Source organism: Drosophila kikkawai, chromosome X, assembly GCF_030179895.1.
Source record: "Drosophila kikkawai strain 14028-0561.14 chromosome X, DkikHiC1v2, whole genome shotgun sequence".
Classification (NCBI taxonomy): domain Eukaryota; kingdom Metazoa; phylum Arthropoda; class Insecta; order Diptera; family Drosophilidae; genus Drosophila; species Drosophila kikkawai.
Genome location: NC_091733.1, coordinates 30,399,249 through 30,423,362, shown reverse-complemented (window position 1 = coordinate 30,423,362; position 24,114 = coordinate 30,399,249). Strand labels below are relative to the sequence as shown.

At 33.2% G+C, this 24,114-nt stretch overlaps 4 protein-coding genes across 6 annotated transcripts in view; all 4 read right to left on the bottom strand.

Annotated features, from left to right (window-relative positions):
- Positions 1-8,999, bottom strand: part of Pde9 (phosphodiesterase 9) — a 136,997-nt gene extending 127,998 nt beyond the window's left edge. Inside the window, exon 1 of the mRNA XM_070288729.1 lies at positions 8,246-8,999. The gene's annotated coding sequence lies outside the window, so the exon portion shown is untranslated. The remainder of the gene's footprint in view (positions 1-8,245) is intronic.
- Positions 9,000-10,911: 1,912 nt separating this feature from the next.
- Coq8 (ubiquinone biosynthesis protein COQ8, mitochondrial) lies at positions 10,912-14,058 on the bottom strand. Its single transcript, XM_017174429.3, has 2 exons — positions 12,345-14,058; positions 10,912-11,689 (listed from the first exon to the last, which is right to left on the bottom strand). Exons 1-2 carry the CDS (start codon positions 13,808-13,810, stop codon positions 11,137-11,139), a joined length of 2,019 nt encoding a protein of 672 aa, XP_017029918.1. The 5' UTR covers positions 13,811-14,058; the 3' UTR covers positions 10,912-11,136.
- A 1,191-nt stretch (positions 14,059-15,249) lies between these two features.
- Positions 15,250-18,052, bottom strand: Flad1 (Flavin adenine dinucleotide synthetase 1). Of its 3 annotated transcripts, none has more exons than XM_017174426.3 (3): positions 17,821-18,052; positions 16,763-17,440; positions 15,250-15,725 (listed from the first exon to the last, which is right to left on the bottom strand). In XM_017174426.3, exons 1-3 carry the CDS (start codon positions 17,836-17,838, stop codon positions 15,423-15,425), a joined length of 999 nt encoding a protein of 332 aa, XP_017029915.1. In that variant the 5' UTR covers positions 17,839-18,052; the 3' UTR covers positions 15,250-15,422. The 3 variants fall into 3 exon arrangements, with proteins under 3 accessions (XP_017029915.1, XP_017029916.1, XP_017029917.1); XM_017174427.3 differs by having other exon boundaries at positions 17,811-18,051; XM_017174428.3 differs by lacking the exon at positions 17,821-18,052 and adding an exon at positions 17,515-17,667.
- Positions 18,053-18,328: 276 nt separating this feature from the next.
- Positions 18,329-20,718, bottom strand: LOC108079717 (uncharacterized). The gene is made up of 2 exons (XM_017174126.3): positions 20,323-20,718; positions 18,329-19,793 (listed from the first exon to the last, which is right to left on the bottom strand). Exons 1-2 carry the CDS (start codon positions 20,489-20,491, stop codon positions 18,904-18,906), a joined length of 1,059 nt encoding a protein of 352 aa, XP_017029615.1. The 5' UTR covers positions 20,492-20,718; the 3' UTR covers positions 18,329-18,903.
- Between the last annotated feature and the right edge of the window lie 3,396 nt (positions 20,719-24,114).

Sequence of the window (24,114 nt, the reverse complement as noted above, 5' to 3'; positions counted from 1 at the left end):
ATTTCTCTGGGGAATTCTCTGGATCTGCGTCTCCATCTCTGACTCTCTTTGGAAAGAGAAAGAAATGCTCTTTTATGGGCATGACCAGGCAGACTTGTTTGGTGTTCTCGCTTAGCTAGGGCAAAGTCCATCGATTGATGCTAAAGTTCATCGAAGATTTTACACTTTGTCATCACTAATTTATATTATAAATAAAATATCTATAAAAACGAACCATTTAACAATTAAACAAGTTCATTCTTTAAACTTACAAAAAGCTAAAAAAAAAAATAAATACTAAAATTCTAGGAATTCAAAACATTTTCCCAAGTTTTTGTGTTGTTTAATTAATTTTTTAAATTATAGTCAATTAAATTTAAACATATTTTGATTTCCATCATAAAAAACTATTTTTAAAAATTTTAATTAATATATTTTTTATATTTATTTTATTATAATATTTTATTATAATATTTTATTATATTATTTTATTATATTATTTTATTATATTATTTTATTGTATTATTTATTATATTTTTTATATTTGGAAAATAATAATTATAATGTATTGTCTCGACAGTTTTTATATTTTATTTGTAATCTATTTATTTTATTAATTTATGTACTTATTTATATATTTAATATATTTCTTTATTCATTTATTTGTTTAATCATTTTCATTTAATTTTAAAATTATGGAAATGGTTTTTGGTGTTAATTGGAATTCACTTGTTGTAAGTCCCGCCTTTCCAGCGGGTACTGAACCGATCCAGAGCCTCGAAAATAGCAACCAACCAAAAACCGATCCAAACCGAACCGGTTGGACCAAAAGGAAAAAAGGAAAAGCAACAAAAAAATTAAAAAAAAAATAAATAAAAAAAAAATTATAATGAAACTATGCGGCAACAGGTCCCGTCTGTAATGCGGAGCTTGGCAATTCAAAAGCAACAATTACAGAGAGAGAAATATAGATACAATGACATTGTTTTTGCTTTTTAAGATAAATAAGTTCTTTGTTTCATATTAATTTAATTAACAAACAATGTTCTTTGTTTTTTATGTATGTATACATTTAATAAAATTTTCTTTTTTATAAAAATATAATAATAATTATAATAATAGGTTATAAAGAAAATATTATTAATTACTTATTAATACTAATAAACATAATTTCAAGAGAAATCTGAAAAAATCCTTAGAAAAATATTATTAATATTAAATTAAAGCCATGTAAGAGCCTATTATTATTTATATGAATTAATAAATTAATTATTTAATTAATTAAGAAAAAACCATTTTCCCTGACTTTTCCCCCCGGTGCATTGGGGAACACACAAAACATAAGAAAAACAACAAGCTTTGCTCCAGTCCCAACGAAAACTGGCCCCATCTTCCATTCCAGACCCACCTCCTCCTTCATTTACGCACCCTCCTCTATTCACCCCTCTTAAGGTCGTCTGTAGAACGGAACCCCGGAGACAAGACTCGGACAAACACAAGAAAAAAACTAAAAACAAAAAAAAAAAGTAAAAATAAAAATAAAAAAATATATATATAAGGAAATACAAGAAGTAAAAAAACTGGCTAGCAACCGGCACAACAGCTTTGGCAATGCGTTGATCGCAATGATGATCATCTTTATTATTATTATGATCATGCTCATTATTATATTGATCATCATCGTCATCGTCATTAACATCATTATCGCCATCAGCACTATCTCAGGCATCATCGATGACGCCGGCCGGCCGAAGAATGCACCGAATGCGCGAAGAAACGAGTTTCCAGAAAAAAAAAACAAAAAACAAAATATATGTGAGCACATTGCAATGCGCTCAAGTTCATCCAAGATCGGCCAGGAGCTGGAGGAGGAGGAGGAGGAGGAGGAGGAGGATCGAGGTGTGGATCGAAGGATATGGTGGTGGTATGTGGACTGAATGTAATGTGTGTGCCATCTGTTGTTGTGTGCTCTGTCTCTCTTTGAGGCTAATACAGTCTATTAAGCCAAGTACATAGAGGCGGGAAATCAGGTTTAGGTTGAGAAAGATCACTGCTCTAGGCAGTACTTTAATATAGAGGAACACAATGATCATTATGGTGATTCGAAAAGCTATACATTTGAACTTGACTTTTCTTGAGAAATTTAATCATAAAATTTGCAATTGTTTTCTAGAGTTTAATTTAAAAAAAATGTTGAATGAACACAGCTTCCACGGGTGTTCATTTATACCAGAATGAACCCTTAAAACTGTAATAAAAAGTAAACATATTTAATAAAAAATAAGATATGTTTTGCTGATATATTTAGGTAATAGAAAACAAAATAACCTTTTATAAACCAAGATTAATTTGTATTCATTCATTTCAGAATGAACACCTAAATGAACACATTGAATATCACACTTATTTGTGCCCCTATATATGTTTGTTTATTGATTCCTAATTAACTACAAATATAGTAAGGTAAGAAGCCTACTCCAAAATTTTTGACTCAAGTTGAGAGTTCTCTGGATGACTAAGAACAAAAATATATATATATATAGAAGTGGGGCGTCCCAATCAAACAGATGATTTTTAGCCTACGTGCCTGTGGCGAATTCTTTTATATTTGCCCAATATATATATATATATATATATATATATTTTTTTTTTAAGAGTGCTTCATTGTTTATACATAAATTTTTTTTTTATTTTTTTTTTTGTTTTGTTTTGTTTTGTGCAGTTAACAAAAATATAACAACAAAAACAATAACAACAGCGGCACCAATAACTAAAAAATACATACATATATGTACATAAATACAAAACAAAAACGTAACAAAAAACAATTTATTGTTATTAGTATTACTAAGTAATATTTTGAGAATAATTTCGAGCTTTTGTTTTGTTTTTAGCCGCCAGGTTTTTGTTTGTTTTTCTTGGTGGCCAGCATTGTGCGGTTAAAAGCAAACAAAACATGAATTTTTATTTACCATTTAAACCAGCACACATCAGCAGATAGCAGATATACATATATGTATACATATACATATATATATATATTTATGGGAATTAAATTGTAAAATTTAGATAGCATATGTTAAGTGGATGTAATCTTTTTGGTGTTATTATTATTATTATATTATATTATTATTTTAGTTTATATATAAAAAAAAAATTATATAAAATTATATATATATTCTTAAATACAGTATTCAGTATTATGAAGTATAAGAATTAAATATTTATTATTCAAATTTAATACAACATATAAATTAATATAAATATTAATCAATTCTGTATTTAGAATCAATTTTTTTGACAATTAAAAAATCTTTAAAATAATACAATGAAAGTTTTTTATAAATTAATGTTATTTTATTAATTTTTAAAAACTATTTAAATTTATTATAAATAAAAAGTAATCTAAGGGCCTCTCGGAATTTAAAAATAATTTAATAAGGCCTTATTAACCAATCTTCAAATATTTAAAATATTTCTTTATTTTTTTAAACCAATAAGATTAGTATTTTATGAATTAATTATTTACTAGATTGTATTGTTAAAGTTATTAACCAATTATTACTATGCTTTTAAGAGGTATTCAAATGGGCGCCAATTTTGCGCAATTCGAGTTCTCATTGAAATAGTTCATACATATGTACATATATCTATTTTTTTTTCGTATCTTTGGCGCCAGTTATCTGACCACATAAGCCAGCAACAACAACAACATTGACTACAACAACTACAATAATAATAAGAACAACAACAACATCATCAGGCAGCAAACTGCGGCACTATTAAAAACATAATTTATCAACAATTTACATGCCAAGTCCAAGGCGTTTGTTAAGTGTTATTAAAAAATTACAAGCCTACAAGCACACGATGTGTGTGTGTGCGTGTGTGTGCTGTGTATCATTTTCCCGTCCTCATGAATATGCAAGAGGAAAATTGCAGCCAGAGAGTTGGTTTTTCTTTCCAATCATAAACCAATACTAGTCCCAAGGATGCAGTCTGGGCAACGCGCGATGTTGTTGTTATTGCTGGCTGAGATTTTCAATTGAAAATTGCCCACTAAGGCTGGGCAATTATATCCCAAAGATATATGCACAATTACACATCAGATGGGATCGAATCACAGTACGATAATGGCTGCTTTTATTATGTCTTTGACTGAGAATAAATAAAAGATTCGAACTGCAGTGAAAACTTTGCAAAATAATTCCAAAGAAGTTGTTTTGGAATGGTATTCATTCATTTTAAGATGAACATCCAAAACTTGAGAAAAAAATAAACATAATTAATAGGACACATATTTTTAGGCATTTTAATTAAAGTTTTTATTAATTTTTAAAATTAAATTTTAATTAATTTTTAAAATTAAATTTTAATTAATTTTTCAAGTTTTTATTGAATTGTAATTAATGTTTAACATTAAAATTTTATTCATTTTAAGATGAACTTGAGTTAAAAATTAACACATTTAATAGGATAAATATTTTTATGTGTGTCCTAATTAAAATTGAATTCATTTTTAAAATTAAAATTTTTTTATTGATTGAATTTTAATGCATTTTTTAAATTAATAACTAATTCATTTCAAAATGAGCACCCAAAACTTAAGCTAAAAATGAACACATTTAATATGATAAATATTTTTAAGCATCTTATTTAAATTTAAAGGTTCTATTTAGTTTGTTTTCACTGTACTTGCTGTGCAGGTTCTGCATTAATATATTAAACATTTAACAAAAAAAACTAATATAACCGATTGAAGTTGCCCGCGAATAGCATTCTTCTCAGCCACTTGAAGAGCAATGATCGCTTATTTTTTGTAGATCTAAGATTTGGAATCTTGAATCTGGTATATATATATACATATATCTGGTATATGGACTACGAATTGAATGGAATTTATGGCGTATCTTGAGGCATTTGGCACGTGGGTGACCGACCGACCGGCAAATGCGGAAGCGTCACTTGACGATGGCCAAATATGAGTTCTGAGTTCTGAATACCGTATCTGTATCTGTATCTGTATCTGTATCTGTGGCTATAGCTGTAGCTGTATCTCGCAGCGAGCATCTGCAGTGCCTCATAATCATTCAAGTGGGTGTCTTCAACATGAATGAAATGGAATTGGAATCGGAATTGGAAGAGCAGCAGTAGCAGCAGCAGCAGCAGCTAGTGGCGGCCACACAAAAATCTCGTTCAGTCACTTTGCGAAAAAAAAGCACTAAACAGAACAGAATCGTACAGAATCCGAGACCAGCACAGATACAGATACATATCCAGAGATTCAGATACAGCAGCTCTCAGTGCTCTGGTGTACCTGTATCTCTGTTCATGTATCTGTATCTGTGTCTGTGTATCTGTGCGGCTGCAGAGCAATCGAATCAAGAGACAAACTGGGTAATTGGTTCATTATATAGTAGAAGCCAACGACATCCGCTCGTTAATGTAAATTACACAATAGTTTCGAATCACTTTTTTTTCTTCTCTCTCGCTCTCTCTCTATCTTTTTTTTTGTGTTCTTAGCTTATTATTCTTATTTCCTTTTCTTTTTTAAACAATTCTTATCCTTTTTAGCTAATTTTTAAAGTGGAAATATTAATTATGAACATGTAATGTTTTATAGAGGTTTTTGGATTCGAAAATACTTAAGATTATGGCAATTATCAATGAATTAAAAGAAAAAATAATAAAGAGTTTATTAAAATATCAACAAAGGTTCATATTTTGTGAGGAATCTCCAAGTTTGCTTTAAAATTCCCTCAATATTTACAAAATATTTTTATGCTCAACACCACAACCATAATTCCTTCCGATTCCTCAATTTGTTTATTATTATTTAAATTATATTTATTATTATTGAATAATAAAGCTATAAACAAGGTGGGATCCAGTCCCATACAAGAGCTATATTTATTTATCAGTGAAAAATAGCTAAAAGATCTCAAATTTCCCTGAGAACCTTAAGCCTAAATCAGCTTATAAACAATATAAAAGCTGATCTCAGATTTCCCTTGAAGCCAAATCTAAGATTTTCCCTTGAATTTCTTTGGCGGCGCCAAACCACAAAATAAACAAACAAAAAAAGAAGGGGACTCAAACTTTATAAACAATTACCGATTCCCGTGGGATCGGAGAGAACCAACAACATCAGCAGAATTTTTTGTATTAATCGAATTATCAGACAATAAATAATCGTAGAGTTCTGGAAATAAATTAAAGCTATCTTCAAATTTCATTAACCGAATCGGTTTACAAAATAGATAACAATAATATCGAATTAACAGTCGATAGATAATCGGGAGCGAATTCAAAACTTTTCGATTCTTGAATTTCAGCTTGATCTAAAAATCATAATTCCCGCTACCCCCCACCCACGTCCCTCTATACCCTCCAGTCGCGATGTAAACACACACACAGTCTGGAAACTTTCCATTAGTCCGGCCGATCGGAGATAACGGCGAAATATAATGCTCTGGGCAAGGGAAATTAATAAAACTATATGCTATCCCCGAGATCAATTATTACGGAAAACTAGAAAATATTTTTAAAAAATTACCGATAGAGTGGGTTTACTGTAGTCGAAATTTATATATATATATTATATGCCCGCTTTTATTTATTTATTATTATTGTGCGAAAGAGAGTCTCCCCTCCCACAACCGCTAAATGTCGATCGTCCAGCTTAAGAGAATGCTTAAAGAGATTAAGAGCGGGGCCAAAGACGTACACAAAGAGAGGGAGAGAGTGTGCTTGCTGATAAAGCAGCAGCAGCAACAACAACAACAACAATAGCAAAACAAATACAATGCGAATTATCAGTGGACTCTGCGTGATATGATTATCAAAAGGTTTCTTGTATATTGTTGTTGTTGCTGCTGCTGCTGCTGCTGCGGCTGCTGGCAACGGCATTTCTCGTTATATATATATGTACATATATGTACATATATATATATATATATATATATATATATATATATATATATATATATATATATATAAGCATATATACGCACATAGCCCCGCATCGATACATATGAATTTGGAACAGTTTATTCATCCAATACATATATATGTATGTATTTTTAAGACATTTCCAACGTGCTTTGTGATAGCAGGCCACAAAACAATAACAAATATCGAAAACAAACAACAAAATAATGAAATAAATAAGTAAATATGAATGCATAAAAGTCAATTCATGTTTTACTCATTCATTATTAAATAAAAACTTTAAAAAATTCTTGAAAAAAATGGATTTATTTGTTATTTTTTTTAAATTCTTCATTTAAATTTGCATAAAATAAATTTGAATAACCTTATTCTTTTTGGAAATCCTAAATTAATTTATTTTCCTGGAAAGTTTCGATTAGTGAACAAACACACACACACACACTCAAACACTCAATTGGGTTTCTCTGGTTGGATAACAAAGGTCAGGCTATCCGGCTTCCCAGAATTTTGTTATCATTATTATTCCCGCTCATTATTCCCCATTACTTTTTTCCTCTACTTTTTCCACGTTTCCCTTCTCCCCTGGCCCAGGGCGTGCAGCATCCCCCCCTCCTCAATCATGGGAGCATCTCTAATGCAACACAAAGCCACTGGCGTAGTTTTTGTGTTTTTATTAAAAAAAAAAAGGGGTTTTTATTGCTTAATATTTTATGCTACCTTTTTGGGTGACAAAGAAATTAAACAAAAAAAATTAATTTTATTTAAATTTAAGAAGAATAAACTTTAACTAAAATGTGGAAAAATAAACAAAGGTATTTTAAATGAAATTTCCTCGATTAAAGGCAAACTTTATAAATAATAATTTTAATATATTTTGTAAGAAAAATATTATCAGAAAAAAAGGAAGCAAAAAAGCCAGTACTATAAGCGTATTTACAAATTTAATACCAATTTTGTAACATTTTTTTTTAATGAATTTTAAACTCTAAAAACTTACATTTTTCTTTAAGAAATATTTATTACAAAAAAAAATTAGATTTTTAAAGAAAGAAAACAAAATATAAAACTGAAATGGAAACGAAAACAGGTGTGAGGTGAAAATGAAGAACTTTTGACCCCTTGTGACCCCCCCGAGCCCGAGCCCCTTGCACATACATTTGCACATTTCGGAAAATGTGAACAACTCCCACTGGAAAAAGTTCACTTTCATTGATAAACTCGGGCGGCTCTCTTTCTGCTGCTGCTGAGTGTCTCACTCTCTCTCTCTCTTCTAAATCTTCGCCATGCAAATCCAATTGTCAGCTACTTTACTTACTTTATTCTCGCTGGGTGCGTAAGTGTGCGCGTGTGTGTGTGACATCAATCAGCATCGCTTTGTTGTTGTTGTTGTCACTGCTACTGCTGCGGCTGATTTTAATTTTATTTATTTATTTATTCTTCTTATTTGTTGTTGGCCGACAATTGAAGCTAAAAACATTAAACTATAACTTCCTCACAAACACACACAGGCACTGCTCTCTTTCTACGCCCCGCACAGGCAGTTGCACTCTCAACAAAAACAACGGAACACAAAATACAACAAAAAAAAAAACAGGAACACACACAACAAAGTCAATTGATTTTAAAAAATAATAATAATTTTATAAAATGTACAATGTACATGAAACTAGCACAAAGAATTAACTATTGTTAATTATTTAATTAATTTATAAAAAAAATATGAAAAAAAAAACAAAATTAATTGATTAATTAATCCGTTTTTAATGGCGGTCACTAGATTATTTAATTTAAAATTAATTCACATTCACGTTTTGTTTTTTGTGTCATTTTGCCGATTTTTTTTTTTTAATCATTTACTTGTTTTGCATTTTATGTTCTGTGGCTTAGTTTTGTTTTTTTACTTTTCGTTTCTTATTCTTTTTTTTGGTTCGACTCCGGTGTGATATTCACGCTGCAAAACACCAACACAGAATGAAAATGAAAATTAAAATGAAAATGAAGCGTGCGTTCAATTTGGTTTTGCTGATCAGTGTTGGTAATCTGGATATTTTATTGCCAGACCTGGCTAGTTGAAAACATCAGTACTTGAAAGAAATATGTTTAGAGAATCACCTAATTGGCACTCTAAAAAGTATTACATATTTTAAGGTTTTTATAATTTTTTTTAAGTCTTTTAAAAATTTTCTTTATTTTTTTAAAGCTATTTGTGGGTTTAACTTTTCTAGCTATTGAAATTCTGTCAGCACTATTGCTGATTCCACTTTGCACTCTTCCGATCTGGCTAATGCGCTCTCTCATGCGTTCCCTCTCTCTGTGTCTCTTGCACGCCTCCACGCCCTCTCTTCGGCTTGGGTTAACAACGGCTTACTCTTAGGTGAACCCCAAAGAACGAAAGGTGCACTAACGTTATTATTAAATTATGCACTAAAATTATTATTAAAAAATAAATAAATAAACAATTCCTAATACAAATTTTGATAAAAAGGTCAAAAAGTCCCCGTAGTCTCAATAAAGCAGCTTACCTTTTAATCTCATTTTAAGGACCCGATTCTCTTGTCTTATCCAAAAAATATCTCATAAATATTTACATATATTTATTTTCACATTCCATTTCCAATATTTAAATTTAAAGACTCGCTTTTTGTTCCAAGAATTTAATTTTAAGGATTCTCTGCTCTGTACATTTTAAATATTTAAAATTGAATGTAAATTTTAGATATTTAAAATTTAATATGTAAATTTTATATATGTAAAATGTAGATGTATACAACTTAATATTTATATTTTAAATATTTAAAAATTGACTGCAAGTAGTTTGCAGCAAAGATGGAAAAAATCCGGAAATTAAATATGAACTTGACTTTCAATATCCTGTGTCATTCATTGCCTTTGACCTTGCCGCTCGTCGTCGTCCTATTCAGTGTCAAGTGTCAGGGCCAAGCCAAGACAGAATTTTAATTGAAATAAATTCAATTTCTGGATTATGCTCAAGGCGGCTTAGAGGGAACTTGGGGATATTTAGGTTAAGTTTTTCTTATAACCTTACAGGGTATTTATAATTTTAATCAGTAGCTAATTCGACCTAATAAACTTGGCTAAATTTAAAGGGAATAACCAAGGACTCATAAAAAGGAAAAGAAATGGCTCAAAAGAAATGAATAAATTTGAGGGTTTTTTCAATGCCTACTAGAAAAGTAGAGAAAAATTCCCATAAAGCGTAAACATCGAATATTGATAACAACGACTGAATTATCGATATTGTTGCAGCTCTAGAATTTAGTGTCTAGATCCTGTCAATTGTCCAAGTTGAAGTTCAGTTTCTCGTTCGCAGTCCCCACGAACTCAACTTATATTTATGTCTCTGCTTTGGAAGTTTTTTATTGATTTGTTTTTTTTTACGTTTTATTTTATTTTTAACCTTGATTTGATTTATTTTTATTTTTTTAACTATAAAATTTAAAAGCCCGTAAAATTTAGTGTCCTCAAACAGACTAACAGGGTAAGGGTATTCCTTGTTCTCTTTTTTCTTGAAGGCGTTTGCTTTGATATTATTTTTATTACATTTTTTAACTATGATTTAATTTTTTAACAAAAAAGAAAGAAAAGAAAGAAAGAAAGAAAAGAAAAATTATTGAAAGGCATTTTATATTTTGAGTTTTTTTTTCTTAAACTTTGATTTAAATTCTAATTATTATTTATTTAATATCAATTAACAAAACCTTATTGTGATGTAGAGTTTGTTTCGTCTGTCAACAAAGTCTACGTTTTCTTTTTAATTTAATTTTTTATTTCTTAATAATTGATTAGTTTTTATAGAATTATTAAAATTAATAAAGCCTGAAAGCCATTTTCCATATATTATTTTTTCTTTTCGAAAAGCGAAAAAAAACCAAATTTTAACAACCGTATAAACAAATATAGAATATATATATAGAAATAGATATAGAAATATAAACAAACCCAACAAAAAATTAATACATATATACATAAAATACTTTAAACAATTTTTATTAACCTGTCTTTGTTTAACAATATTTGCAAGGATTAACTATTTAATATTTAATACAAAAAACAAGGCACTTAGGTCTCCCTTAACCAGTTCCATCATTACATTTTCAATGTTTTTATTAAGTAAAAAAAAAAATTAGGAAAATAAAACAAAGGTTAACAATTTTTTGTTCAGCAATATATTCATCTCCCCCAACGTTAGTCCTTAAACTTGCCCAGCACGATATCCTTGTAGAAGGGCACACAGTTGAGGCGAACATTCAGCCTGGCGCACAGCAGAAAGATCCCCGAAAGCTTCCGGTGTATGGAGTAGATCTCCTCGGGCGGCGGACACAGACGATGGGCCACCATGGTGGGCACCAAAGCGGCCAGCCTCTCGGTGGTATTCTGCTTTCCAAAATCAAATTCCCCATCATATCGAAAGATCTCGCCCAGAATCATCACTGCATCCACATGGGCCTGCTCCATTTGCTTGGTCTCATAGCCCGTGAGGAAGCCCATCTGGCGGGACATCTCCAAGACGCCCTGTCTGTTGTCATCGGCGGCACTCATGATCACCTGGCGATAATTGCGTATAAACTCGTGCCGATAAAACCGCGTTGAACCAAAGTCAATGAGCATTAGCCGTCGACTGGGAGCATCGTAGAGGAAGTTGGACCAATTGGGATCCGTTTGCATGCACTCGATCTCGAAGAGCTCGCGTAGGCACAGCTTCAGGACAGAGGCGGCGATGTGGGAGCGATGTTCATAGCTGGGGGAAAATTAAAAGAATTTTTTTTAAGACATAAATAGGGTAGAGAGGTTCCTCTAGATGGTTTTTACCAGGGATCGTAACAGTTATAATTTTTTTTAAATAAAAATATGATAAGAGTTAGTTTCTTATCATATAAAATAAAATTGAATTTAATTATTGTTATTAAACAAATAAATTAAAATAATTCTCAAATTTTTTAAATAAAAATTGGACAAATATTTTAAATTATTTATTTATTTAATAATTAAAAATAAATATAATTCTGAATTTTGTACTTACAAAAATTCAAAATTTCAGGTATTTGTCAATTTTTATTTTCAAATAAAACATATATTTAATTATTATTTTAAAAATTAAAGTCATAAAAATTAAAAAAAATATATATTTTTTTAAAACTTTTTTTACACAAAAAGTATAATAATTATTCGAAATATTAAAAATTAAAATTTTAAATAACAAATACAAATTGTTAATAAAAGTTTAACTTATTTTTGAAAACTCCTTCAAAAAATAAGATATACCTAAAATTTGTCATCTTTCCAGCTCATTTTTTCACTTATAACTCTTATTTGCGATCCCTAGTATTTACTTTGCCAAAAAACAGAGGAGAAACCTATTTTAAGCAGGCTTTTTCCATCCACCTTGCACTCACCTGAGGTCAAAGCACTTGTCAAGGGGAACGCCCGGCACCAGTTCAGTGGTGAGGACACTCGATGTGGTCAAATCGCGTATCACCTGCGGCACATAGTACTCCGGATACGGCGCAATCATCTCCCGAAACTTTTCCGTATATTCCGCCTCACGATCGTAGTCCACCTCCCACTGCAGCTCCCTTTTGGCCACTCGCACCACATTGTCGATGAAGAAACCCTGCGGAAAGACATCCCACACCTTGAGCATGCCCACCAGATTATCAATATCACTCTCAATGCTCTGGGCCACGCCAGGATATTGTATTTTAATGGCCACATCCATGCCATTGCCAGCCAAGGTGGCCCGATGCACTTGTCCAATGGAGGCGGCGGCAAAGGGTTTATCCTCAAACTGACTCAAACGCTGACGCCACTCGGGACCCAGCTGGGTGTTCATCACACGTTCCACCTGCCAATCGGGCATATAGTCAGCCGCCTGGCGTACCCTCTCAAAGGCTTTGGCCAGTTGTGGCGAGACCACACTAGAGTCCTGGATGCTTAGGATTTGTCCAATCTTTAGAGCAGCTCCTCGCACCTTACACAGAGTGTCCACAATGCGTTCAGCATTGGCGGGACTTAGTAAAGCTTCACGCATGCTGGTGGAGCCACCCAAACCCAAAGCACCCTTGGTCAGCTCGTTGAGGGTGCCAATACCAAGGCCAGCAAACAGGCCACCAAAAGAGGCCATGCGACCCAGGCGGGACGAAGGAACTTTGCGTTGCTTGGCCACTTTGCTAAGTTCGGGCACATCAATGGGTTCTGTCTGGGTTTTAGGAGAGGTCTCTCCCTTGGTTTTGGGTTGAGCTCCCGCCACAAATCGCAAGACATTGTCCACATATTGAGTGTCCTCTTCAATGAGTCCTTCGCTGGGTTTCTTCAAAGACTCCTTTGGGACTTCCTCGTGGGTTTTAAGAGCTTGACTCTGACTGATTTTGGTGGTGGGAGTGCGTAGACTCACATTCCGATCCTTGTGGCGTCGTTGGAGGATCTCCTCGAACTCTTGAAGGGTTATGGAGGATATATCCAGGTTGGCAGCATCCCAATCGGAGCGTGTGACAGATTTTCCAGTTACAGATGAAGCTATTGGTGATGATGATGTTGATTTCTGATGATTTTCATTGCTTCTCTCACTTTGCGACATCTTCACTTGGGTTTCCAACAGCGAACACAATCCCTTGGCCACCACGTAGCCACGCTCTCCAGTTTCCAGCACAGCTTGTTGTAGTTTCTTTAGCTCCTCGGTAGGATTTTGGCCAGTTTTGCGTAATGAATCCGCCGTCTGTGTGGCATTCTCAACGATCAGGTCGCGTATGCTCGAATTGCTCCAAAGGTGACGACCGTGGGCGAGCTGATCGCGCCCACATGCCTCCGCCACCAGACGCAGGCCGCGCAGCAGCGCTGCTATGTCTTGAGCGGATCGCGACATTGCTTTGTGTTCCGGTTTCTGCACCACCACGACGCTGCTGCTGCTGCTGCTCGGCGTGGGTGAATCACTCGAAACTCGATGATGTCTTCGCTGAGATCAGCCTCCGTCTGCTTGGGGTTACGTAAATCCCGGGAATCTCTCTCGTACAGAAAATATAGCGTCGAGCGGAGTGAAAAATGTTACGACTTTGAGGAAACGTCGCTGCCGCTGCTGCTGCTCCCCAGTGTTGTTTTTGTCTTCTTCCTCTTCTTCTTTACGTGCAAGCGGCAAAATCAGCTGTTCAGGCCGGTCAGTGATGCCACCTTAGTGATGCCACATCGACGGTTTTTGGCTATTTTTTTAGTGTCTGTTATTTGTGAGCTATTTTATAGCTTGTTTTTATGTTTTTTGTGGGTTTTATTTTTTTAATATTCATTGCCGACCCTATAAATGATAAATATTATTGATCAGCAGCCTAATTAATCTAGCCAAGTCTGCTAGAAAAAAATGTACCTATTCTTTTCAACATTTTTTGTTAAAATTATTAAAAATTTCCAAAAAATTAAAATTTAAAAATTGTATTAAAAAGAAAAATAAATAAATAAAAACATTTGTAAAAATATAATTTTTAAATAATTAATAACTATATTTTTTTTTAAGAAATTTATAGTTTCTATAATGGAACTGAAAAAAAAAAAGATTTATTCAAATTATTTATATATAATTTTTCGAAATTTTGCTGAAATAAATATAAATATATATTATACATATATTTTATAAGCACGTACTTTTGTTTTTTAGTTATATTTTCATCAAGTTTTGTTTTATTTATAATTTATAATTTTTTGTAGCTATATTTCAATCAAGTTTTAGTTAATTCAAAATTTAAATATATCAATTCTTCTTTCTAAAACGTTATATTTTTGTGAGTTATCCTAGAAAATTGGGAGTGATCATGATTTAGCGGGAGTTTTAGATTTATAAAATTAAGATTTAGCGGGATTTTTAGATTTATAATTAATTAAAGCTCAAAAAATGTGGTTAAGATTTTATTAAAATAACTTTTTAACAAACCTTTAATAAATAAAATACATGATTTTATTTTTCCATCAATATTTTTATTATAAATTATATTTTATTTGTTTAAAATGAATAAAAATAATAAAAAAAACTCTTCAAAAAAGCTATTGTACCGTTAATACAATACAAATTAAATAGTGTTAAAATGAAATAAAAACCACAAGTATTTACGAACTTGTACACATTTCAGTAATGAATTTATATTCCGATAGATAACACCACAATAGTTTCATATTTGGGATACGTTAATTTTACATATGAATGATGAAATTATCAGTTAATTTAGTTAAATTAAAGCGCACTTAAGTACAGAGTGAGGAATAACGAAATTACATCTTGGTTTCCCACGAATTTAAGCACTTTTTTCCATCAAGTCATCGTTATATTTATAAAAAACCTTCTATTTAGTACGTATATATACAAAATTTGTGACTAACTAGAATTTAAGCTATACAAACAATTGCGCTACAGCCACGCGACAGGCACAGGGGGGTTTCTATTAGTGTTTTTTTTTTTTTTTCTTTTTTCTGGAGGAGATTTCACAGACACTCTACTATTTCCTGGGCAGGCGACCGGCACGCTCTAGGGTGGGATCCTCCAGTTCCCAGGCGGGCCTATAGCCGACCGTTTCAACCAAATCACAGTCGCTGACGACGGTGTTGCAATCACAGTTATCATCACGTCGCAGATGAGGATTGGGAATCGTGTTGGAGCGATTGCCCACGGAGGTATAGCCCTTATCGTACAGGCTGCAGTAGGGTACATCGTTCAGATGAATATAGTGCCAGACGTCGTGGTAGCTCCACTCCAAGAGCGGATTCAGACGCATCATCGGTGGCCAGTCGTTGTCCGTGGGCTGCAAAATGGCAAAGAGTGAGAGGGAAATAGTAAAAAAAAGTTCAGAAATTGAAGGTTTATAGGAAGGAATTTCTACTCATTTAAATACTTAAAGTAAAGAAATAATATAAGGATTTATTTAATTAAATTTAGTAATTTAATTTAATATTTTACCCCCAATAATTCTTAAAACTAATACACCTAATATACCTCGTAATATAACTCAACTTTCATAATTTAAAAAATCATAATAATAATTACACTTTTGCTCACATTGTGGTTAATTATACTTGTAAGTTTTTAAGCGTGGTTAGATAATCAAAATAAAAACCATTTTCGTATAATAAGGTGTTATCTGTGGCATACCAACGTGACATTGACAAAAAGCAATATCAGTATGATGATTATAAAATATAAAAAAATTATACTTTCATGCTTGGACATTGATTCATAGAGATATGACTTTGATTGGAGGGCCTATTGTACCTACCCTACACTACCTACCTCAGTTTACTTATTATTTAATTATTTTTTATCCATAAAAAAATAGGGTTTAATATTATTACTTACCTAAAATTAAGAAAGAAAGTGAAAGGAAGACATCCTTTCTTCATCAGTATATGCCTTTTTAGCAAAGCTACGACTAGAACCAGTTGAGAATTCTAGAGCAATGCATGCGAATAGTGCGTCTTGCATACTGCAGATTTTTATAAAAGCTGAATTTTCATTTCATCATAGAAAAACCGTTTACTTTCTACACAATGCAAGTACTTTTTAGAAATAACAAAAAAAAACCTATATATATCGATACCATATCGATATTTGATTCGAAAGTCTGCATACAAATCAATATTATAACGTTGAGGTTTAAAAATGAGCAATTAAAAGATATTCTCTTTAAGATATTTACCGTATGAAATAACAGAAAATTAAATAAAATAACATCGCATATTTATCGATACCTTTACAATATTTTCTATAAAAAAAAAAACCTCAATCGATACCTCAAAGCAGACTTGGACCTCTCCATGTCCCCCTTTAGTACTTCATATTCACCTGCATGGGCGCCAGATTTTCACAATATGGATCCGTATTCCTGCTGCCCACAAACACCGCCTTGATCCGCGGCATATCCGCCGCCATATGGGTGAGCGCCTCCTTCAGCGATCCTTCGTACTCCACCAACTTCACCCGGTAGCTGGTCACGCAGCGTTCCACAAAATCATCAATTTCCACAAACGAATCACCGGACTTGATGTACAGCATGGGAATGTCACCACTAGAGATGCCCTCCTGGCGGAGATACCTCATCAACAGATCCAGGAGAACAGTGCAATCCTTGCCGCCGTTAAAGCAAAAGATGAGCTCCTCCACGCCATAGATTTGCAGGGTCTGTGAGAAGAACTCGAAGGCCTGTCGTTGACGCTCCTCGATGCGTTGTCTAACCTCCAAGGGCAACGATTTGGAATGATGCTGGGGATGCTCCTTAGGATGCTCCTGGGGATGCTCCTCATCCTTCTTATCCGATGAATCCTCTGGACACTTGCTCGACATGCTCTTCTTTTTGAGAGTAAACAGATGTGGCGATTTCTTCGTGGGAACAACAACTGAGGCAGGTGTTGCTGTTGTTGTTGTTAGCTGGCGTTGGCATTGGTTCATTGTGCTTGTGGAAAGGCGAGTGTTACGATGCGGCCGGGTCCGGGCCAGCAGAAGCAGCGACGAAGACGTCACAACCTGTGGTTGAGATTGGGGGAAAAAGGTCTACAATTAATCACTGAAAAAACTCAACTGGGGGGGAGAACTTTCACCTAAAATAAATCTCCAAAAAGAAATGCAGGAAACCGTGTGTGTGCGTGTGTGTCTTAGTGTGTGTTTGTTTTATGTAACCAAAAATCAAAATTAAAGTTTGTAATTTGGCGTTGCTACTGGCACAGCAGTCGCCGTTCAACTGACTTGCGGCTTATCAGCGCGAGCCGAAATTACATCACGTTCGTAGCAAAGAAATAAGCCAAAAACAACAACAAAAAAAAAAAACAAAAGCAAAAACAAAAACCCAACAAGCACTCACACGCACACGCACGTCGAGCACATGGCAACCACTCACATCGACTCACCCAACCGCGAAGTTGCATATGTATATGTGCAATTATTGACACATTTAACTCTTCTTGTTTGTTGTTGTTGTTGTCTGCTGCCAGCTTTAATTATAATTATTCCATTTTTGCTATTAAGTATTCCAATTCCGTGTGACTGTCTTTTGTTGTTTTTGTTTTGTGTGTTTTTTTCCTTCGAAAAAGGGATAGCCGCAAAAACAAATGCTCGAATGTTCGCCGTTTGGCTATCGGTCATCAGCTGTGCACGGTTATCGCCTATCGATAGCACTAGCGGGCAGCGGGTAAAAAGCTAGAGTTGAACAGAAAAAAGAAATAGCCAAAAGCTTATCGTGGGAATATATTAAATATTAATTTAAAATATACGTAAAATAAGAGGGAAATTAATAAATGAAATATATTAAATATAAAAATTTTTAATATTTAAAAAATATTTTAAAAATTAAAGCAAATAAAAACAGCTATAAAATTAAAAAGAAAAATAATTCTTAAAACAACCATTTTCAAATAATTTAACTTGCTACTTAATTTTTTAATAATTTTATTTTACATTTAACAATTTTGTGTTTATTGTTTGTTAATTAACAACAAATAGCACAATACAAATTTACATACTAGACATACATACATACATATAACAAATGGGCACTGTTGGCGTTATTCTGGGTGTGTTTTTCTTTTTTTAAATTATTTTTTTTAATAATTTTTTTTATTAAATATTTTTATTTATTTATTTTTTTTTAATTTCTTATTTTTTATTATTTTTGCAGAGGGAACACTTAATTAAATTGGGCATATTTTCACAAGCAATTTTCTTTTATGGCATATTTAAAAAAATTTTAATTAATTTTGCATTCCAATAAATATTAATTAAATTATTTTAAAAATATACATATTTAAATATATATATATATATATATATTTAAATATATATACACATATCTATTTTTTTAAAGCAATTTGTTGCTGATTTTAGTTAACATTTTAAATAATAATTAACTTTTCCCTTTAAAGCGTATTAATTTTTCACATAAGCCAATTTTTAAACGTTTATCCTCTGTGCTCTCCTGGTTCCCTCTAAAATCCCTAGACATCAATGTTGTCCAGGACATTGTCGATGAGACCCACGACCTTCTGGCGAAAGCGCCGATTCTGCTTGCCGCTCATCTCCTTGAGGTACGGATGCAGGCTGATCAGAAAGGAGTAGTCGGCGTCGGGCGAGGGAATAGACATGGGCATGGCCATGGGCATAGAACCCGGTGGCAGTCCTCCCTGTGCTGGCGTCACTGGCGGCGGTGGTGGTGGCGTTGGCGTGGATATCTTATGGTGATGCTGATGATGGTGATTGCCCACGGCAGTGGTGCTGCCCTTAAGCCAATGCGTCAGATCCTGCCAGTCCATGTGGCTGCCCAAAGCAGCAGCAGGCACAGTGACCAGCGACTGATGGGCCACGATCTTGTCCAGCTGGGGATTTGCATTGGGATTGGGTGGGGGGTGCAGCGAGGGCTGCTCCACTTTGATGGCTTGCAGGCGCAGTGGCAAACAGGCGGTGGGAGGGGCACGATGCTGCTGATCCTCCTGCTGCTGCTGCTGCTGATGATGCTCCTCCCTAGACTGGTTGACTGCCACCTCCTCTTCCTCCTCGGAAACCTGCACATCCAATGGCATTTCGTCCCCGCTTTCTTTGGTCTCCTCTTCCTCCTCCTCCTCGTTATCCTCCAGCTGGTCCGCCGGCAAGGGAAACGGATTGCTACCTGGCTTCCGGAGCACCATCCCAGCAGCCGAGCCAGTGGTGGTCAGGGAGGTGGGTGTCAATTGCTTGTGACACGATCGGGACTTGGTGTAGGGTATGAGGAACTGCAGATACTTGGACAGGTAGTACTTGCGCTTGCCGCGACCAGTTTGTGTGCGAGCCAGCTTCAGGGATCGCAGGAAACTGCTACGGATAGTGCGCCATCGTTCGCGGCAGTTGCGTACTAGAAAATTTTATAACAAAAAAATATTGATTTAAAAAAATGGATTATTTTAATTATTACTAGTTAATTACGAAGGTTTTCCTTAAATTTTAAGATAATTCCTTGATAAACATGGGAGTTATTAAAAAAAGAAGTTTCAGTCGTTCATCCATCTCTCCCTTGCTGGTTTGAGACTGGGCTAAAAACAGTTTTCTTAGTTGTTTTTGCTCATGTTTTTCTTTACAGTGTATTTGCCAAGTGCAGCAATTGCTGAAAACTTAATTGACTGCGGCAAATGCAAAATGCAAAAGCAAAGGCTGCGCGACACAGTGACACATACACACACACACACAGCTACTAAGAAAAACGTTGAAAAAGAGACGTCAAAAAATTACAGTCACAAATGCACAAAAGCTTGCATCATAGACGCACACACTCAAACACACACAAAACACAAAATGAGCACGCAATTTGGAAGCGTGTAGGAAGCAGAGGAAACGATTGGAGGGAGAGTTTCTGCGGTAAGGTAGAGAGCTTTCCCCATTATTACCCGTGTCCTTGATCTCATTGGCCACCTGCTGCCAGGCACGCTGAACCTCCTCCTTCTTGCTGTAGCCGGGGTGTGTGTAATTCCACAGGCAAGGTTCGCCTTCGACGAACTGAACGAAGCGCACATTGAAAACGGGATCGTCCTTGCGGGCCATTGCGGCCCAGCACATGCCTTTCGAGAGAGTGCTTCACTCTCTCTCTTTATTTTTCTCTTACTAAGCCCTTCTGTCGCGATCTGTCTTGATGCAACGGTAAATCACAGCACAGGAGCGGCACGGGTACGTGAGTCCAAGGCAAAAGAGGCGTCGCAAAACGGGGGTAATGAAAAAAAAAAAATGTGTAGGATAATGCACTGCAACAGCAATAAACTACTACTGCTCGCAGCGGCCGCGCAACGAAAACTGAGCGTGAAAAACCAACTGCGCGCAAATTGCCAATTGCAAATAGCAAATAGCAACAAAAGCTGCAGCGCAAACACTTTATGCTGGCACGCCAGTCAGCTAAGCGTACTGCAGGCAGCAGCAACAACAAGTGGCGGTGGGTTTTGAGCAGGGTGTGATGACTAATTGTTACCCTGTAATAATAAAAAATACAAAAAAATGATTTAGAAATATTTATGATTTGGAAAATGGAAAACTATATTAAATATAAATCTCTTTAGATATTTAAATATATTTTTTATAAATAAAATAATAAATAATATAATACAAAATATGTAGAAAAAGTATGCTATGACTTGTGTACTTTTGTACTTGTTACCTTCTATTATAAGTCCTTTTTCATTTAAATAAGTTTATTTTTACATATATTTGTATTAGTATTCTTTTTTTATTATATATATTTTTATTATTACTTTGTATTATTTTTTTTTTATTATTATTAAAAAACCATTGATTTAAAATCCCTATACACCCCGTTTACCCAACCGATTGTCGCATACAGGGTATCGCAAAAAGAAAAATCAACAGCAAACACAACAGCTGCAGCAAAAATTGCAATAAAAATTGTATAAGCTATGCTATTCAAATGCAGCATTTGCAACGCGATTGTACATGTGCTTCCATATATATGTGTGTGTGTGTTTGCAATACAAAAGCTTTTGCATTTTGTCGGCGATGACGTCACAGGCTGCATTTGTTGCATGCGATAGAAAGCAAGCAAAGCCAAAGCAAAGACAAATAAAGACAAAGCCGAGAGGTTACAAAGGCAAAAGCACAAAAGTATCTCAGCAACGACAGCTTTTTTGCTGCATTTTGTATGTGAAATTTTATAGTATACTTTTGGAGAGCATTTATCATTGTTAATAAAATATTTTAAAAATGTTAAATATTTTTTAAGGGAACATTTAATTATTGTAAAAGTATTCAAAAAATAAAATTGGGAAATTATGAAAAATTCGATAGGCAATAAGGCTGAATTTGTCTTAAAAAGTTTTCAGGTTAAATAGTATTTTTAAAAAATATTATTTATAAATATTATTTATATATATATTAAATATATTTATTTTAAATATTATTTATATATATATTAAATATATTTATATAAATATAAATAATATATATAATGGTTGTATCTGCTGTCCATATCAAGACGCATTATAATAATATCATGTTCAGAGAGTTGACCAACTTTGGCTATCGACTTTGGCCACGATTCGTGCCTGGCTTACAAATTATTATTTGTTTTTATTCGCAATCGAAATCCGATTTTACATCGTTTTCTGGATTGCTAATTTCAGTGATCAAAATTGAATTTTAAAATATTTATTTACATAAATTTCGATTTTAATTCATTTAAAATCTTTATATTTTTATAGATTTTTAGATTAATTCAGGCAAAAACTAGAGTATCTCCTTTCGATTTGACTGATTAGATTTTATTTTTAACATTACTGTAGTGGATTTTTATCAGTAGCTCGTAAATGTTGAATGGTTATGCCGGTTTCATTAAATCGTTTTATTATATGTGATTCAGTCTGATTGTTTCGGGTACAGTAGATACTGGTTTATGAAGCTAAGAAATATTATATACAAATTTATTAAATTTTGGGAGGTGCTATTTTATAAAATTAGTATGCAGATTTATTAACCTTTTAAACACTTAGTGCCATTCTTCCATAAGTTTTAGTTTAGTTTATTTATTAGTCATTAATATTATTAATAGTTTATTTTGTATTTTCCTACTCCAACCGGGAAGTATTCACTTTTTCCAGGCCTCCCCCCTCCATTCGTTTTATTTATTTTGTTTTTTTTCCAACGTTTAGCCGGAAGCGTTCACTTATTCCAGCTATTCCAGTACCAAACACTTGCCGCCTCTTCTTCCTATTCCTGTTGCGTTAATCATAAATATTGCCATCGTATCGTCAAATATTTGCCCACTTTGAGAGAGTTTTTATGAGTGCAATTTGTTAAACAATATTGCGAATTAGTTTTATTATTCAGCCCCGTGATGGGGACTGGAAGATTGTGGGGCATGGGAAAGGTGGGTGGGTGGAATTGTTTGGGTTTTCTGTTTACCTTATCAGGTAACATATGTAATTATTAAAAACCGCTTGCTGCTTGTTCCCGGTTGTTGTTGTGTCGCTGGAATCGATCGGATCGGCAGACGAACAAGTTTTTAGCTCTTGACTCTTGTCAGTTGATTAATTTTATTTGTATATATATTTACTGTATGCTCATTGCTGAAACAAGGTCGAGAATTGTAGGGAAGATTGGGACTGAGAGCGAGAATGGGAGAGGAGAGAGCCAGAGATTGCGCCTAATTAGCTGGGCAAACAAATGCGATCAACGGATTTTGTTTGCGGCTAAAAAACGAATTTAATTAACTGAATCAATAGGAGTGGCTGAGAGCAGGGCTGGCGCAGAGTTCAAACGGCGGCAGAAGAAAGGGATTTTTGCGGATCCAAAATATCAGAAAATATCTGCGTAATCATAACAGTGAGCTAAAGGCTTGAAAATAAATAAATACACTCTGAAAAAGAGTTTTAAATTGATTTAAGGGGTAAATAAACCAAAATAAATGAATAAAAAATAAGAAATAAATAAATAATTAAGTAAATAATAATAAATTAATAAAACAAATAGAAAATAATAAAAGAATAATAAAATAAAATAATAAAATAAAATTAAATAATAAAATTAAATAAATTTACAGAAAACGTATTTTAAATGTTTTTTTTTATGTTATGTTATGTTATGGGTAAAATAAATTTTTAATTTACACAAATAGTTTTTTCAATTTGAATGGATTTTCCGCCGAAATTAAAATATTATCCATTTTCTGTTTGTTTTTTTTTATATTAAAAAAGAAAGCATACAAAAAATGATAAATTTGCTATTCTATTCTATTTAACAAGAGAAATCTCAATTGATATTTCTGTCTTAATTTTAAACCAACACTTAAAATTTTAGAAAAAAAAATTAAAAATTTAGAAAAAATAGATATGTATTTTCTAGTATTCATTTTAGTGATTTTTCCAGTAAAATCATTTTTTTAGATTATCAATCATAAAATGATATTAACATTATATATTAATATATTTATAAGCACAATATGTAGCTCAATATATATACATTTAAAAAAAAAACTAAAGATGAATTTGTAATCTAAATTTCGAAAAAAAAGCACTTCCCCCCTTCTCTACAAATAGAAAATAAAATCAAACCCCATTTACAAATAAGAAAAACAAAATATATAAGGTAAAAAATATATATAATAATACATAAAAATAAAAACCAGACCTTACATGAAAAACAAAATATATAAACTAAATATTATATATACTAACTATATA

What these genes read in the sequence shown, in the direction of transcription:
- Coq8 (XM_017174429.3), bottom strand. Translation starts at nt 13,810, where the DNA reads ATGTCGCGATCCGCTCAAGACATAGCAGCGCTGCTGCGCGGCCTGCGT. An exon ending in GACAAGTGCTTTGACCTCAG is followed by an intron (nt 11,690 to 12,344) that starts GTGAGTGCAAGG and finishes ATTTTCCCCCAG; the next exon opens with CTATGAACATCGCTCCCACA.
- Flad1 (XM_017174426.3), bottom strand. An exon ending in AAAATCTGGCGCCCATGCAG is followed by an intron (nt 15,726 to 16,762) that starts GTGAATATGAAG and finishes GCCATTTTGCAG; the next exon opens with CCCACGGACAACGACTGGCC.
- LOC108079717 (XM_017174126.3), bottom strand. Translation starts at nt 20,491, where the DNA reads ATGTGCTGGGCCGCAATGGCCCGCAAGGACGATCCCGTTTTCAATGTG. An exon ending in CAATGAGATCAAGGACACGG is followed by an intron (nt 19,794 to 20,322) that starts GTAATAATGGGG and finishes AAAATTTTCTAG; the next exon opens with TACGCAACTGCCGCGAACGA.